The sequence below is a fragment of the Leucopleurus acutus genome, assembly GCF_964270905.1.
Source record: "Leucopleurus acutus genome assembly, chromosome: 9".
Lineage (NCBI taxonomy): Eukaryota > Metazoa > Chordata > Mammalia > Artiodactyla > Delphinidae > Leucopleurus > Leucopleurus acutus.
In genome coordinates, this window is record NC_139144.1 from 81,227,023 (window position 1) to 81,244,466 (window position 17,444).

At 42.6% G+C, this 17,444-nt stretch overlaps 1 protein-coding gene across 5 annotated transcripts in view; it reads right to left on the reverse strand.

Annotated features, from left to right (window-relative positions):
- CADPS2 (calcium dependent secretion activator 2) overlaps positions 1-13,140 on the reverse strand; it is a 484,769-nt gene extending 471,629 nt beyond the window's left edge. For all 5 annotated transcript variants that reach the window (XM_082846689.1, XM_082846688.1, XM_082846687.1 and 2 more), the window contains exon 1: positions 12,640-13,140. In XM_082846689.1, the coding sequence (XP_082702815.1) occupies positions 12,640-12,981 (342 nt within the window). In that variant the 5' untranslated portion in view covers positions 12,982-13,140. The remainder of the gene's footprint in view (positions 1-12,639) is intronic.
- Positions 13,141-17,444: the final 4,304 nt, after the last annotated feature.

The following is a 17,444-nucleotide window of genomic DNA, read 5'->3' on the forward strand; positions in this document are numbered from 1 at the left end:
TGCTCCTAGCCTGGCAAGACTCACTTTCTGCTCTTCTCAGCAAAATCTCAGCCACCTGTAGCCTGTCTTCTTGAATTCTTTAAGAACAGAGACATTGCCTGTGCAATTCGTCGTGAGAACAGACCCAGTCCTGTTCTCATGTGCGAGAAATAAAGTCGACATCCCCCTGGGCTGTGCTCTCGACCCACATTCTCTGCAGACAAGCACACCCAGTCCCACGGTTAACAACAACAACAAAAAAAAGCGGGGAGAAGATGAGAAAAGGTAACCATGCTCCCAACTAAAAAGTCTGTGGCTTGTAAGGAGGGGAGAACATACTGGGGTCAACTAGCAGACTAATAATGGTAACTAACCACATTCCAAGTAGAAGAAAGGAGCCAGATGCTTGTAAGTGGACTTGATCTCCCCACCCTGCCCCTTCTACAGGAAGTAATGGCTGGAGTCTGAGGAGGATGGAGGACGAAAAGTGGTTTGTGCATCTTATTTCAATTTACAAAGGATTCGCCGGAAGAGTTAAAAACATAGGGAAGAGTGAAAAGGGTTCCCTCAGGAAATGTAACTGGGGTTGGGGAGAAATGGGACAGGAGACAGCTTTTTATTCCAAGTTCTGCAAGGCTTCAATTTTTAACCACATGAATATGTTTTATTTAATAGCATAAATAGATTTAGCACATTATCATCTTCAAAATAACACTATTACCATATGGTCCATTTATAATATATTCACGAACTTAAATGGTGAGAAAATACTACCTATATCCTACACTACCCCTGAGGCTACCACCCTCTTCAGACCGGAACCATTGCCACAATCTCTCAATTGGTCTTCCAGCTTCCACTCTTGCCTTGACAATCTATTCTCAAGGCTGGACGATGCTTCAGGCGTTGCCCTAAATTCCACGTAAATGGTGGCCCCTGGAGTTGTGCCACGTAGTGGCACTGGATCTTCTCAGGTACAGACTGTTTTAGAATCTTAATCAGATCACTTTTTGAACCTGCTCAATACTCAATAGCTCCCCACCCTGCTTAAAGTCTGATCTTCCCATGGCCTAAAGAACTTACATAAGCTACCCCGTGCCTACCTCTCCAGTCTCATCACTTCCTAGGATTTTTGCATCTATGTTCATCAGTGATACTGGCCTGTAGTTTTCTTTTTTTGTGACATCTTTGTCTGGTTTTGGTATCAGGGTGATGGCAGCCCCGTAGAATGAGTAGAATAAATCCTTGGATTTATCCTGTATGGGACTCTCTGTGCTTCCTGGACTTGATTGACTATTTCCCGTATTAGGGAAGTTTTCAACTATAATCTCCTCCAATATTTTCTCAGTCCCTTTCTTTTTCCCTTCTTCTGGAACCCCTATAATTCGAATGTTGGTACATTTAATGTCTTCCCAGAGGTCTGAGAATGTCCTCAATTCTTTTCATTCTTTTTTCTTTATTCTGCTCTGCAGTAGTTATTTCCACTATTTTATCTTCCAGGTCACTTATCCATTCTTCTGCTTCATTTATTCTGCTGTTGATTCCTTCTGGAGAATTTTTAATTTCATTTATTGTGTTGTTCATCATTGTTTGTTTGCTCTTTAGTTCTTCTAGGTCCTTGTTAAATGTTTCTTATGTTTTCTCAATTCTATTTCCAAGATTTTGGATCATCTTTACTATCATTACTCTGAATTCTTTTTCAGGTAGACTGCGTATTTACTCTTCATTTGTTAGGTCTGGTGGGTTTTTACCTTGCTCCTTCATCTGCTGTGTTTCTCTGTCTTCTCATTTTTCTTAACTTACTGTGTTTGGGATCTCCCTTTCGCAGGCTGCAGGTTTGTAGTTCCCGTTGTTTTTGGTGTCTGCCCCCAGTGGCTAAGGTTGGTTCAGTGGCTTGTGCAGGCTTCCTGGTGGAGGGGACTGGTGCCTGTGTTCTGGTGGATGAGGCTGGATCTTGTCTTTCTGGTAGACAGTACTACGTCTGGTGGTGTGTTCTGGGATGTCTGTGACCTTATCATGATTTTACGCAGCCTCTCACCTAATGGGTGGGATTGTGTTCCTGCCTTGCTAGTTGTTTGGCATAGGGTGTCCAGCACTGTAGCCTGCTGGTCGTTGAGGGGAGCTGGGTCTTAGCATTGAGAAGGTGATCTCTGGGAGAGCTCTAGCCATTTGATATTATGTGGAGCTGGGAAGTCTCTGGTGGACCAAAGTCCTGAACTCAGTTCTCCCACCACAGAGGAACAGGCCTGACACCCAGCCAGAGCACCATGGTCCTGTCAGTCACCCTGTCAGCCCTGTCAGGCTCAGAAGAAAAGGGAGAAAAAAAGAAAAAGAAAAAAAAGAAAAGAAAAGAATGTTATTAAAATTTTTAAAAATTTAAAAGAAAGAAAGGAGAAAGCAACCAAACCAAAAAACAAATCCAACAACGATAACCAGCGCTAAAAACTATACTAAAAAAAAAAATGGACAGACAGAACTCCAGGACAAATGGTAAAAGTAAAGCTATACAGACAGAATCACACAAAGCAGCATACATTTACACACTCACAAAGAGAAAAAAGGAAAAAAGTGTATAATCTATATATTTAAAAAAAAGGAAGAGAGCAACCAAATCAATAAACAAATCTCCCAATGATAATAAACTCTAAATACTAAACTAAGGTAAACAAAAACCAAAAACAAATTAGATGCAGAAAGCAAACCCCCAAGTCTACAGTTGCTGCCAAAGTCCACTGCCTCAATTTTTAGGTGATTCGTTGTCTACTCAGGTATTCCAGAGATGCAGCGTACATCAAGTTGATTGTGGAGCTTTAATCCTCTGCTCCTGAGGCTGCTGGGAGAGATTTCCCTTTCTCTTCTTTGTTCGCACAGCTCCCGGGGTTCACCTTTGAATTTGGACCCGCTTCTGCATGTAGGTCGCCTGAGGGCGTCTGGTCTTCGCTCAGACAGGATGGGGTTAAAGGAGCAGCTGATTCGGGGTCTCTGGCTCACTCAGGCCGGGGAGAGGGAGGGGTACGGATGCGGGGCGAGCCTGAGGCAGTAGAGGCCGGCATGACTTTGCACCAGCTCGAGGCGCGCTGTGCGTTCTCCCTCGGAAGTTGTCCCTGGATCATGGGACCCTGGCAGTGGCGGGCTGCACTGGCTCCCGGGAGGGGAGGTGTGGATAGTGACCTGTGCTCGCACACAGGCTTCTTGGTGGCTGCAGCAGCAGCCTTAGCATCTCATGCCCGTCTCTGGGGTCCATGCTGATAGCCGTGGCTCACGCCCGTCTCTGGAGCTCGTTTAAGCGGTGCTCTGAATCCCCTCTCCTCGCGCACCCAAAACAATGGTCTCTTGCCTCTTAGGCAAGTCCAGACCTTTTCTCTGACTCCCTCCCGGTTAGCCATGGCGCACTAGCCCCCTTCAGGCTGTGTTCACGCAGCCAAGCCCAGTCCTCTCCCTGGGATCCGACCTCCGAAGCCCGAGCCTCAGCTCCCAGCCCTCGCCCGCCCCGGCGGCTGAGCAGACAAGCTTCTCGGGCTGGTGAGTGCTGGTCGGCACCGATCCTCTGGGCGGGAATCTCTCCACTTTGCCCTCTGCACCCCCACTGCTGCGCTCTCCTCCGTGGCTCCAAAGCTTCCCCCCAACCCCAACCCTCCCCCCCCCATCTCCGCCAGTGAAAGGCCTTCCTAGTGTGTGGAAACCTTTCCTCCTTCACGGCTCTCTCCCAGAGGTGTAGGTCCCATCCCTATTCTTTTGTCTCTGTTTTTTCTTTTTTCTTTTGCCCTACACAGGTATGTGGGGAGTTTCTTGCCTTTTGGGAAGTCTGAGGTCTTCTGCCAGCGTTCAGTAGGTGTTCTGTAGGAGTTGTTCCACATGTAGATGTATTTCTGATGTATTTGTGGGGAGGAAGGTGATTTCCACGTCTTACTCCTCCACCATCTTGAAGGTCTTCCCGTGAATTTTTTTTTTTAAGGAAAAAATCTGAAGACTTAAAACTAACATTAAAGATTAAGAAAATAAGTGAGAAATATGCCCAACTCTATGTTAATATACATGAAAATCTAGAAATGGCCAATTTTCTGAAATTATGCAATCATCACAATTGAATCTGGAATAAGAAAAAAAATCTAATATGCTAGGGAAAGGAAAAAAATCAAAAATAGGTTCTGGATATAGTTCATTTCATGAGTCAATTGTTTCAAAAGTTCACGTATAATAGGGGTTACCCTAGCAATGCAAACATGGTTTAATAAGAACCTAGAAATATGTCACATCAGTAAAATAAAACTAGTCAATCACCTCAATTGATGCAGAAATCTGATAACATTCAGAGTCCATTCCTGACATTTTATCCTCTTCACGTAATAAAAACAGAATTATCCTAAAACACTAACCAACACTATATTCACTGGTAGAATACCAAAAGCATTCCCAGGAAAGCCTGGACCAAGCCTAAGGTATTGGCAACAAGTACACATACTCTTCTAGACATTGTATTAGGACAGTTGCCCTGTGAAACAAAAGAGGTACAGCTACTGGAGCAGACAAAAGTTATAACTATCAGCAGATGATTCAACCACCTACTTAGAAATTCTAGAAGAATAAAGTACTAATTACTCAGTCAGTAGTGTACTGTAATATAACCAGCTGTAACAAAAATTAGAGTTTTACATTTATCCATAATAAAACAGGGAAGGATGTCACAGTAAAAACAAAAATTATAAAATGCTTAAAAATAACCTTAATTATAAATGCAAAGGTTCTATATAATGAAAATGCAAAACATCACAAAGACATAAGAAGCTTAACTAAAGAGATATGCTGGGCTTCCCTGGTGGCGCAGTGTTTGGGAGTCCGCCTGCAGTTTTGGGACACGGGTTCGTGCCCTGGTCCGGGAAGATCCCACATGCCGCGGAGCGGCTAGGCCCATGAGCCATGGCCACTGAACCTGCGCGTCCAGAGCCTGTGCTCCGCAACGGGAGAGGCCACAACAGTGAGAGGCCCGCATACCGCAAAAAAAAAAAAAGATATGCTATGTTCCTAGAAGACTGAATGTAATAAAATATAGTTTCCTAAACAAGATTAAATTAAAAATGATAGCACCTAATTTGAAGCGCATCCATGCAGTAGGCACTATACTAAGCACTTTATATGTATCACTTCATTTAATCAGAACAGGAATACTATGAGGTCATTATCCCCATTTTACAAATGAAAAACCCAGGGCCCAGAGACATGAAATGCCTTGCTCACACAGTGAATGAATAGAAAATAATGAAGCCCAGGCCCTCTGAAGCCAAAGAGTGATTTCCATGAGATATTAAAATATGGTAAGATCATAATTCTGGTATTAGCAGTAGGAAAAAGTAGATTAATGAATTAGAACAGGTAGCCTAGAAACAGATATAAAGAGAAATACATACAAATAGTCTATATATCACTGAACATTATCCCATGAGAAATTTTCTGCTTATTTTATTCTCTAGTCTCAGAACATTTTGTGGTTAAACTCACATACTAGGGGCTCAATAAATATTTGATCAATGAATTAATGAAGGAAAGAATATAAACGATTTGGTCTAACACCTTAGTAATTGAAGTAGAGCTTAATCAAAAGTTAGGCTTCAAGAACTGCTTAGCTATTTGGGGGAAAAAAGTCAACTCCTTGATTCAAATTTTAATTCAACATGGGAAACTTATTAGCCAAGAATATAAATAAGAAATAAGTTTTTAAGATCAACTGAATTCTATCTAAAAAACGAAACGAAAGGCAGAAAGGCAGACTATAGAAACACCCTCCACAAAGGAATGCTACCTTCAACATACCGAGGACGGGGACACATTAATAAGTGACACCTAAATCTCAATAGAGAAGTAGGAATAGGATATTAGATCATATACATTCATCCTCCCAAGCAATCAGAAATGAGCAAATTAAATACCACCTCAGCTATCAGACTGAGAAGGATAGCGTTTTAATTATTCATACCCTTTGTCCCAGTAACATTTTCATCACAATAATTCATTCCTAACTCGAAAGTTATAAAATGAAAATATTCAAACCATAAAGTTTACAAAGCAATGTGATAAAATTTCAAGAAGCAAAGCAAAGCATCAAGGATGCTCTACAAAGCAGAAGACTCCCAAATACAAACAAAGGACTTAACCCATTATGCAATCTGAGGAAAACAGGGGCTTTCCTTACTGTCTAACCTAACATTAGAGTTTTGGAAACAGCACAAAAATAAAGACACTCTTAGGTAAGTCCTTAGTTTTTAATTACTTCGCTTAAAACAATTACTAGAGAATGACTTCTAAGGTTTACTTTTTGAAAAACCCATATGCATTCCTACTGCACACACTGAAAAAACATTCCACCTGCTAATGATCTTGTAAGACCAGACCACTGTGAAATTCACTCTTCAGTTAGGCATTGCTCAGGGTCAACTCCAACTTTGAGATTTCACTAGATTCTCCTTTCCAGTTCATTTTGTAATGGTAAACGCTCAGGCTTACCCTCCTATATTTCCCGTTGCAAACACCGTGATCTATCCGTGGTTTTGTAATGAATAAATTACACAATTGATAATGTAGTTCAATAGCCTCCAGCATATCACCAAATTAAAGACCTTTTAAAAGTCTAAGTACGCACTGTCCTCCCACTGTATTGGTTCAATAGTCTAAAATATTTAGATGTTTTTTGTTCCTTGCCTAGAGCACCCCTATTACCTTTTCCTCAATATGTAAAACGGGTTTAATTACTCAGTAATCTCACTCATTATTGCAAATATTATACTTTCACCTTGCCTAGGTGAAAATAAGCCATAAACTAAGTCATTTTCCTGTAGTTTCCCTTTAAAACAGGGATTATCAAGTCTGATCGTACACTGGTATCACCTGGGAAGCTTTACGACTCTAACCCCAGAGATTGGTTTAATTAGTCTGGGATACAACCTGGATAATGGGATTTTTTTTGAATTTTGATTTACTTTTTATACAGCAGGTTCTTATTAACAATTTTATACATATTAGCGTATATACGTCAATCCCAATCTCCCAATTCATCCCACCACCACCACCACCCCCGCTTTCCCCCCTTGGTGTCCGTACGTTTGTTCTCTATAACGGTGTCGCTATTTCTGCCCTGCAAACTGGTTCATCTGTACCATTTTTCTAGGTTCCACATATATGCGTTAATACACGATATTTGTTTTTCTCTTTCTGACTCACTTCACTCTGATTTTTAAAAGCTCTCCGGGTGATTCTAATGTGAAGCTAAGGATAAGAATCCCAGGGGTTTTTTTTTCCTTTTTTTTTTCTTTAAAAAAAGGAAATCATATCAAAATCCTTAGGTAACTTAAACACTGGTCCTAAGGTGACATGTTACAGATTTGGGACAGTTCCATGATTAGCTTCTTGAATACTCTTAAAGCTTTGGAACTATATCATTTGTTCCAATGCTATTCTATTTACAATCATTAGTTTTTTTCCTGGCCTAAAAACTGAAATGGCAATAACACATGACTATGCAACCCACCCTCTTTGCCAAAGAAAGGTCTAACTTGAAATGCATAAAAAGTAGCACAATAACTCAAAAGAGGCCTGCCTCACTAGAAAACAATAACTGGTAGAATTTTCCATTCAGAATTCCCATACTTAACAGCCTGACAATTGGGTTTCTTAATTTTGTTTTGAAGGTCTTTCATGACTTGACAAACTATGCCATTCATCTTGTGAGTGTAGAAATGAAAAGAGGGAACACATTTAAAAGAGGGAACATTTAAAAGAGGGAACACACAGAATTACAATATTTTATTTCACTTTATAAGCAGTAAACGTAAACCAAAATTACAGCTGATTTCATTTCTGAAAGAAGCGAACTCCAATATCGCTTAATCCATTTCAGTTCTCATTAGCACAACTCATTCCACCAAATTAAGTGCCGCGGTCTCAAGACACCCTGCGGAGGGATAGATGAATCAATTGAAACAAGCAGCATTTTTTTCTCTCAGATAAAGTCCAGTCTGAGGTTTCACTCTAATGTGTGGTTTCCAACTCACTCCCCACAGGACAACGTACTCCATATTAAAAGCAGCCAACAACATAACCCATCCCTTCTGCACCATAAAGTACCAAAGCGCAAGGAGCAAAGCATGAATTATCCTAACTCCCTGAGAGGGTGGGCTTTTTAGACTATCACCACATCTCCTGGAAACCTGCAAGCAAGAGAGCAAGGCATGCTGTGGGGCTTCTACACTGCTTGTCTCTCGGATTCGGTTGTGGCATTGGGACAGTCTTCTCTTCGAAGTCATTAGTTCTATACCAACAGGTATTACCCTTTTTATGGCTTTCTTTACGGAGGGTGGGGTGAGGCCTGGTGGTCTCAAAACATGTTTAGGAACATTAATTTCCACAGAAGAGAGGCTGACTCTTTGCCTTTATATTCTTCCCTCCACCCTATACCTCCCTAATTCCTCGAGACAGGGACTAAATCTGACACTTCCTATCCAAAAAGCATTTAACTAGGTTCTTATACATCATGCACTATGCTGAGAATACATCAGGCCACAGTCGTATCTTAGGCCCCAAAGATGGCACAACATAGCACTAAGGAACAATGACCCCTAGCATAAGGTAAGTGAATCTAGCTCATTTTTTCATAAAATTGTCTTTTCTGAGCCTGGGGATCACCTAAGCAGTGAGAACATTTTTTTTTAAGCTACAGAAAGTACTGCCATTTCCAAAGAGGGATAAAAGTGGCCACTTTACTGCAGTATAAACACTCAGACGCGCCAAGTGCAGAACCCACTGTGTATTATTTCCCCCAATGCTATTTCCCCACAGTGCTCTCTTCCTGATCGGTTCTACCAAAGGAGATTACTTCCCCACCGTCTGCAATTTCACATTATTTGTATACATTTCTCAAACTTAGTGTGGAAAATTATGCAAAGTGGTGGGAGTGATTATATAAGCAGGTTTAAGGCAGTTTAGTGAGATTACAGTGACACATAAAAATGCAAAGAACAAGGGCAGATGAATCACATGTTAAGTTATTAGATACCATTTTAGTCTTTTTGATTCCCTCTTCATTATTTCTAGTTTAAGGTAGTTGGCTTCAACATCTGCCTTACTAAATTTAATAAAACAAATAATGAACAAAGCAGCTACTGACTAGAAACCTATAGACTAGCCAACCAAAACTGTGAGCGCTTTAAGTCATGCACACCTGAAATCGTTATAAACTGAGACCTGCAATCTGTAAACCACATCTATGGAACATACTTAACCTCTTCTATGGTAGTCATTATGTTTCTCAGATTCTCCCTACCTTCTAACCACCATGGACTTTATTTTTCCTTCAGCGTCTCAATGTTTTCCAAAGGTTCGACAAATTGCCTTTATTAAGCAATAACTGATTAGCTTTAACTGCATCATTGTTGTTTCCTAGTTTCAACGCTGATCCCACCTTTAACCAATGACCTAGAATCATCCAAGGTTCATCATTATCACTGTTAGCTGATGGTGCAAAGGTAATCAACGTAAATAAGCATCAGAGGCTTAAGCATTATTCACAGCTGAAGTCATTTTTGCCATTGGCTGTTTGTTACTCCACATTGGTAGCATGTGTGAACCGTTTAGGTGGTGTGACCACCCGGTACAAGGCGTTGTCAGTGCCTGGTCTACACTCCTCCCAGAGTTTTCTGTAAAGCCTGAAGTTATCAGACTGGCATAAGCTAACCACCATTATTCTTCTAAGCTGAAATTTTCCAGCCAAAAGCAAAGACAGACATGTTTTAGTCAACTGAGCTTAACGCTATTAAGCTTTTTCAGCTCATGGATACAACCTCCTACTAGCTTTGTGGGCCATCTTAGCCAAGTGGGAAAACAAAAAACAGTGCAGCTCAGTTGGTTCACAGAAACCCACCAACCCTACTAGTGAGACAGCTTTGACTGCCAGGATAAGGCTTTTATCTTCCTGTGATTAATTTTCTTCATTTATAAGATGAGGACCCTTTCAAATCTCAGTTTCTGAGTTTCTAAATTCTTAAAGTTAGAAGTGAGTAAGCAGCAATATGCATTTCAATTACAACAATTTAAGCTATTAAATCCTTTTACTAGATGTCTGACTACTTAAAGATACAGAATAAAAATATACAATGGGGGCTTCCCTGGTGGCGCAGTGGTTGGGAGTCCGCCTGCCGATGCAGGGGACATGGGTTCGTGCCCAGGTCCGGGAAAATCCCACATGCCACGGAGCGGCTAGGTCCGTGAGCCATGGCCACTGAACCTGCGCGTCCAGAGCCTGTGCTCCTCAACAAGAGAGGCCACAACAGTGAGAGGCCCGCGTACCGCCAAAAATATATATATATATATATACACAATGGATTAGTGATTTTGCAATTATCCTGTTACTTCTTTTATATAACCCAACTGTATACTTCAAGAACAAAGTTTTTGTCATTAATTATTGGCTTGCGCATCAAATCCGGAGGAATACAGTTAAATTCCCATTTCATTTTGTCCTGGGAGGAAACCCGACTGCCAAGAATTGCTCCAGCTCCCTTTAACAAGCAACTTGTTAAAAAAAAAAGTGGGGGGCCTTTTGAAGAAGTTTGAATAAGGGAAACACTTAAGTTGTTTGGGGGCCTCCCCCTTAAAATATAAGAATAAGTCACAAAACTTCATCTCACAGCATTTAATGCTCTCAATATTTAGAAAATAGAAATTTCCAAGCAGTCTTAAGTATTTTTGTACAGAACATATGCAATGTTTTGCTTCCTTTTTGCAGTTTGGAATTATTTTTGGTGATGCCTGAAGGAGGTTATAACAATGGTCTCCTCAGTGGTATTGTGAATGCACCTGTTTGCCTATTCAAATAATTTCTAGAGAAACATTCTATTTAAACAAGAGTGTCAGAGAAATCTGCCCTATTTGAACAAGCGAGAGTTTGTTTCATTAACAAAACGCAACAAGTATGTACAGTAAGAATCAGCTACCAGTAAGCGACTCTTTGCAAAAGCATCTTCAGTGATCATATTCCAGACAGGAATAGCCTCTTAGTTTCACCAAACGTTATTTTTATACTTTAACACACCGAAAATAAACTTAAATGCAATATGAATATTAAAACTGGAGACTGGATGATATTCATAAACTTATATGACTACATACAACATACACAAAAACTTACTTTGTTTAAGAGTGACTACTGAAGATGAAAGTCTCTTGACCTACAGAGTTAAGAGGCACTGGGTGACTGTAATACAACCCAATGCAATCAAAGGATAACACAGTGTGGTACTCACCTAGGAACAAAATGGAAGGCTCACAAAAACTCCACAGGGCACTCAAAACTGACCTCACAAATGGTGGCTTCAATCATACCAATTGGTTAGGGAATAGAAAATGTTACTCAGAAATCCTTCTCTCCTCCAAAATGAAGGGCTTGCCTGGATCCCAAGGTCTTTTCCAGCTCTAGCATTCTGTGACTAACTTACCTAGAGGGTTAGGCATTTGAAGGATCTGTGTAATTAGCCACCAACTGTAGCGAATCATCCCCTACATACTCCCAGGGAGCAATTCAAAACAGCTGTTTGGTTTAGGCCTGTTTTAAGAGGTTGGGTAAATGGGGGTGGGAGGGTGATGGGAAGACTGCATTTACTCTGAAATACCAGCTTCTCACAAGTCAATTCAGAAATGCTCCAAATTTCTAAGAAATGCTTCACATTCTTAAGTTAATGGTTCAGAAAACTAACAAACATCTGTGCAACTAGGTATGCTTTGGACAAATTACAATACAATCTCTCTGGGTCTCCACATCCTGTCCCAAACTAAGGGGGCTAGTGCAGATTTCTGGTGAATCGTCTAGGTTCAACATTCTATCAAGATTTCTTAGGTTCTATTGAAAACATTCACCCAATTCGGGCAATTTTGAGTCATCACTTTCGTCTGCTACAGGCTATTAGACCCTGGGGTCTTGTTTTAAAACTAACGTTGGCAGGTTTTTCACCTGAAACTCTTTAGCTCTTTGGGGACGGGGACAAAAGCGCTTTCGTGATGAAGTAGTTATGAACCAGTCCTTTATTTTTCATCAAGAGCGTGTTTCCTTAGGCCCGCCGAGACCGGTAATTACTAACCCACAGCAACTCTCCAAAGCTGCACACCTTCCCTCCTTAGGATCTGATGTCCTAGTTACACAGCAATACAGGAAAACTTGTCCAGTTAGCTTTGTTTCGTGTAACATTTCTACACCTTCTCCCCCAGAAATGACTTCTCCCTAGCTATCAGAAGTGTTCAGATTCCGCACTCATTCAGACCCACGGTAAAGCCCAGCTCCAGGAGGGCCAAGCGCACAGGAATGCACCACTACCCTTCGAAATTAAAGTTGATGGGAGCTGTGTTCTCACCCGGCCGGGTGCAACGGCCGCACCGCCGGGCTGTCAGGTCGGTCTCGGTCCCGACGAAGCTGACAGCTTCTGCCCACCGCGGGGGAGAAGATGCGTCCGTTGCAACCTGATACCCAGCGGGCTAAAGCACCGTCCTCCCTCCAAAGATTCCCTTGCCCTCCAAGACTAACAAAAATACAGTGTCCTGCAGGAGGACAACGGGCAGGCGCCCCAGAAAAGCCCAGGGAGGAAGAAGTGGGGCTGGAGACGCCCGGTCCTGCCGGCAACTCACCTTCTGCTGCCTCCGGGCCATGTCGGTGGGCTGCTTGGCGTTGAAGGGGTACGCGATGCATCTCACCACGAAGACGTAGAGCTGCAGGCGGATCCTCCGCTCCTGCTCCTCGTCCAGCAGCCGTTCGGGCTCGTCTCGCCCCTCGCTGAGCACCGAGGGGCTCGGGCTCACGGGTCTGGCTGCGCCGCCGCCGCCGCCCGCGCGCCCTGCCGCGTCCCGCCGCCCTTCCCGAGCCGGGGCCGGCTGCGCTCGCTGAGAGCCGCCGGCCGCCACCAGCACATCGCGGCTCTCCTCTTCCAGCCCCTCGTCCGACTCCTCTTCGCTGGAAGACGGGTCCAGCATAGTGCTAGGGGCACCCCGCCGCTCGGCCCGCGGCCCCCAGGCGCCTCACCCCCTGCCGCTGCGCCCGCGGGTCTGAGGGAGCCGCGCGGCTGGCCGCAGCGGCCGCAGAACGAAAGGGAAACTGGCCGAGGCTTTCCGGACACGTCGAGTTAGACCCAAGAGTGTTTCCTACCACCAGGGCGAAAGAGGCGGGCGGGAGCCGAGAGGAGGACTGGTAGCGGGGTGGGGGGGGGGGTGGTGGAGGAGCCGCCGGGATTAAATAGGCGGAGTTAGCGTCGGGGGTGAGCCCGAGCGCCTGGTGAACTGCTCGGCTGGCCCGGGCCCCGCCAGCCCCGTAGTCCTCCAACGTCCGCCGGCCGAAGCGGAGCCGCCCGAGCGCCCGGGTGCAGGTGGGGAACCTGTGGCGCCTACAACAAGCAACACGTGGAATGGAAGGTTGAGGAGCGGGCACGGGGTCGTGGAGTGCGCGTGCGCGCGCCGCCGGCGCCGCCGCGACCCTGGCCGAGTGCCCGGGTGTCAGGCGCGTAGTTTGCAAAGATGCGGAGCGCTGAGCGCAGTGGCTCTGTGTGCGCCCGCCCGGGACGCTTGGACTGCCGTGACACCACCACCACCCCCACCCCCACCACCTATCCCCTTTTCTCCCGCAAGCTTCCTGAGGGACAGGCGGACGTGGGGCAGGAGAGCTGGCCCTCTCCACCTCCCCGGGTGAGCGGAACAGCCAGAACGTGAGTCTCCAACCCGAATTTGACACCGAGGGTTGAACCCCAGCACGGAAAAGTGGGGCCAGAGCCGTTTACCGCCAAGTAACGTGGAGAAGAGACTTTAAAAAGTCTCTCGCTCTGCTCTGCTGCTGTTTGACGCTATGCTGAAGTCCAAATTGTAAAAGTCAGAGGAACATTCTTGAAAAGAAAAGCAAAAACAAAATACATGAGGCTTTCTTTTTAAACTGTCTTTATTCCTGTAGATGCATGAGTAAGACCGGTTTTATATCTGCGAAATGGCACTCTGCTTCAGCTCACACATAGCTTTATTTTCTGGGTTGGGATGCGGTTGACTCAGGACAGGTTGTGCAGTGTAGATATTTATTCAGCAGATTTTTTAGCACACGCCCGGTGTCCAGCACTGTTAGCGTTTGGACGAGCCCGCAGCGCCCTGGGACACACACTTGGTCACTATCGGTTCCGGCCTCAAGTGGGCGTCTCGTAGCTGCATCCGAAGCCTGTCTTATCTGCGCAGATTTCTCAGTCCCAAAGCCAGAACCACCTAGGAGTTTCTTTCTGTGTTTTTTCCGGTATTCTTAATCCGGACAAAGGAGGAAATAGGGAAAATAGTGCATTCAACATAAGGTGCAGTGCGCAGTGGCCAAACTGGCAGGGAGGCGATGGAAGCTCAGTGCAAATATCACCCGGCCGGTAAAACTACCGGCTCTGAGCTCGTCTACCCCGTGGCCAAATAGCAGCTGTAGCTTTTTCAAGCCACTTCCGCAGTTAGGTACACATGAGGGAGGCTTTCCTTCTGCATTTACTCATAGTCTCCCAAGATGTAGAAAGACAAAGAAGCATTTACTCCTGGGGAAACTTGCCTATTTATCAATCCTTACAGGTGCCCACGGTGATGAAAGGTGTTCACTGAGGGCGTGACTGCTGGCTGATCTCCAACTGCCAAGGAACACAAATCTCAAAAACTGATGTATTTAAAAGCAATATTTTTCACTTTTTGGCAAGGTAAACCATAAATAACAAGCTTATTCATTTAAGTTATAGTATCTAATGTTATATACATAGCACTCTACATTTTGCAAAGTTTTGTAAACGTGCTTGTCGAATATGTCACCAAAGTAAACTTTTGAGAAAGGTAGTGATGATGATGATAATGATGATGATTACCATTTACATGCTTTGTACCCGGTACTGCACTAAGCCCTTTACATACATTATCCCATTTATTTTTAGTTCCATTGTACAGATAAGGAACCTGAGACTTAGGGAATCCTCTTTCCTACAGAAGGAACAACTAATAGAACAAGGATGCAACACACTGAATCCTCTCTACTTCCAAATAGTAGCTTTACTATTACAATTTGTTTGATTATAAATCAGTATATTAAATGTATGATGCTTATTAAACTGATACTTAAAATAAGAATTTAATTCCTAGGCACATAAAAGTATAATTTATATACAGCAGCTTTATTGCCCTTCCTTTTCTTGCCAAGGAAAGGTATCTTTTCAGCTTCCTTTATTAATTAGTTAAAATTGCTTGATGTGATAGCTTATTATTCTCTTCCTATTAAAAAATGGTTATCAAAGATTCTCCAAGCCTTGGAAATCCCACTGGAAAACATCTAATAATTTGTAGAATAATACATACAGTGTTTTCTCTATAAAGATGAAAATGGTTAAGGGGCATAAATTAAAGAAATATCCAAAACAACAAAGAGAATGTTTAAGGATTTCATTAGTTAAACATACCTTGGTTAAGAAACTAACATTGTTAATATTATGCAGGGTATATTTAGAAGAACAAGATACAGTCTCTGACCTTTAGAAGATTACAGTTTAAAGAATGACAGATGAGAAAAACACTTACTAAAAAAACCCAGAAAATAAATATTGGTATTGCAATCTGATGATCGGTCTAATAACCTGGGAGATAATGGTTATACAGAGAAAAGGTAGCTTATTCAAGATAGAGTAAGAGAAGGCTTCCAGGATGCTTGACATATGTTTTGAAGAATGATTCATAGCTGTTTGGGTGAGGGCACTATAGACCAGACGAACCACATTTGCAAAGGTATGAAATTGTTTGCCACATTTGGAGAACTGCAAGTAAACTTGGCATGCCCGAAATAAAGGCTACATGTGAAGATGGGGAAGATGAGGCTAGAGAACATAGTCAAATTCAGCCTTGAGCAGAAGGACAGTGGGCAGGTGTCCATGGCCTTGTACGCCATGCTTTGGAATTTAAACTATGTCCTGAAGAAAATGGGTATACACATAAAGGTTTAAGTAAGGTACAACATAAGGTGACCTATAACTCTGAAGAGTCAATCTGGAGCAATGTAAGGGCAGTGAAACCAGATGCAAGATACCAATGAGATTACTAAGGAAATCTGGGAGAGAAACAATGAGGGCTTGAATTTAAGATGAGGACAAGGGGTGGGAGTGGGGGAAGAAAGCTTAAGAGGTGGACAAAGGAATTAATAGAACATATATGAGGAGCTGAAGAAGAGGGTCAAGGATAGAAAATGATTCCCAGGATAGGGGAACTTGACTGAGAATAGAAGAAATATGAACTTCTAGAGGACATGTAGCTATAGAGAAACATCAAGTTATGAGGAGCTTATCAGAGTGCTCCTAGACCCATTTGGAAATGCAAACCTGTTAACTCACATCTGGATAAAGGAATCATCAGCATATTGGTGGTAGTTGAAGCTACAGACAGATATGGATAATGAGGTCCATAAAACATGTTTCAGACTGAGAAAAGGGCCAATGATGTGTCTCTGAGGAACCCTCCCTTCCTCTTCTCCAAAAAGAGATGGTTTGAAGAAAAGGGATCTGAAAGGAAAACCCGATCATTAAACATTAACTGTGCCCTAATAATTATTAATTAACATTTTCAACTTTGTGCTTATACTAATGTTCTTGCCAAATTTCTACCTTAAATATTACCTTTTCAGGTAATTATAACTTCAGTTGATGCTCTGGGATAATTGAGTAAATGATGCCCAACATAAGACTATGATTGGTCTGTACCATTTCAAAAATACATAAAATACACTTGAATTTATTCAGTGATTCATTTTTATTTTCGTCAAGGTGAGCATAAAAACAAATTGAAGTTATACTGCTTTTTAATGAAACACCTCTAATGCTAGGGAAAGATGGATGCACAATAATAAAATAGAATATAAAATGTGTTTTGGCAATGATATTTAAGGAAACAGGTGTGTGACCTGAATAGCTATAGGTGGTCTGTTTTCTCCTTGAGAATTGATTTGTGCATTTGACCGGAAAGCAAGGTATTAACTCTTTCAAGTCACAGATGAAATCATTCTTTCATTGAACAGGCATTTTTGGGGGCACCCACTCTAGGCTATGCACTATTCTGAGTAGATAAAAACAGTAGAATTTAGTCGCTGAGGGGACGTATATGAAGCAAACACGAGCAAAATAAGAAGTTACGGTAATATATGCTCTTGTGGTCATAGAGAAAAATATTCACAAAATATCCCTTAAGTGTTTTGGGAGTCTATTATTTTTTGTAGTTTTAGCTAAAATTATATAAAAACAGACAGAGGAATCTTTCTCAGGTCAAATGGAAGGACTAGTTTTGCAAATATGTATGAGAAAAATGTCAACTCACAAGCCCAGCTAATAAAAGGGTATGCATTTGCAGAAGTAAGATAAAAACATTTTTTGAAACTTTAAGATGAGTATTTATATCTTATGAGGCAATAA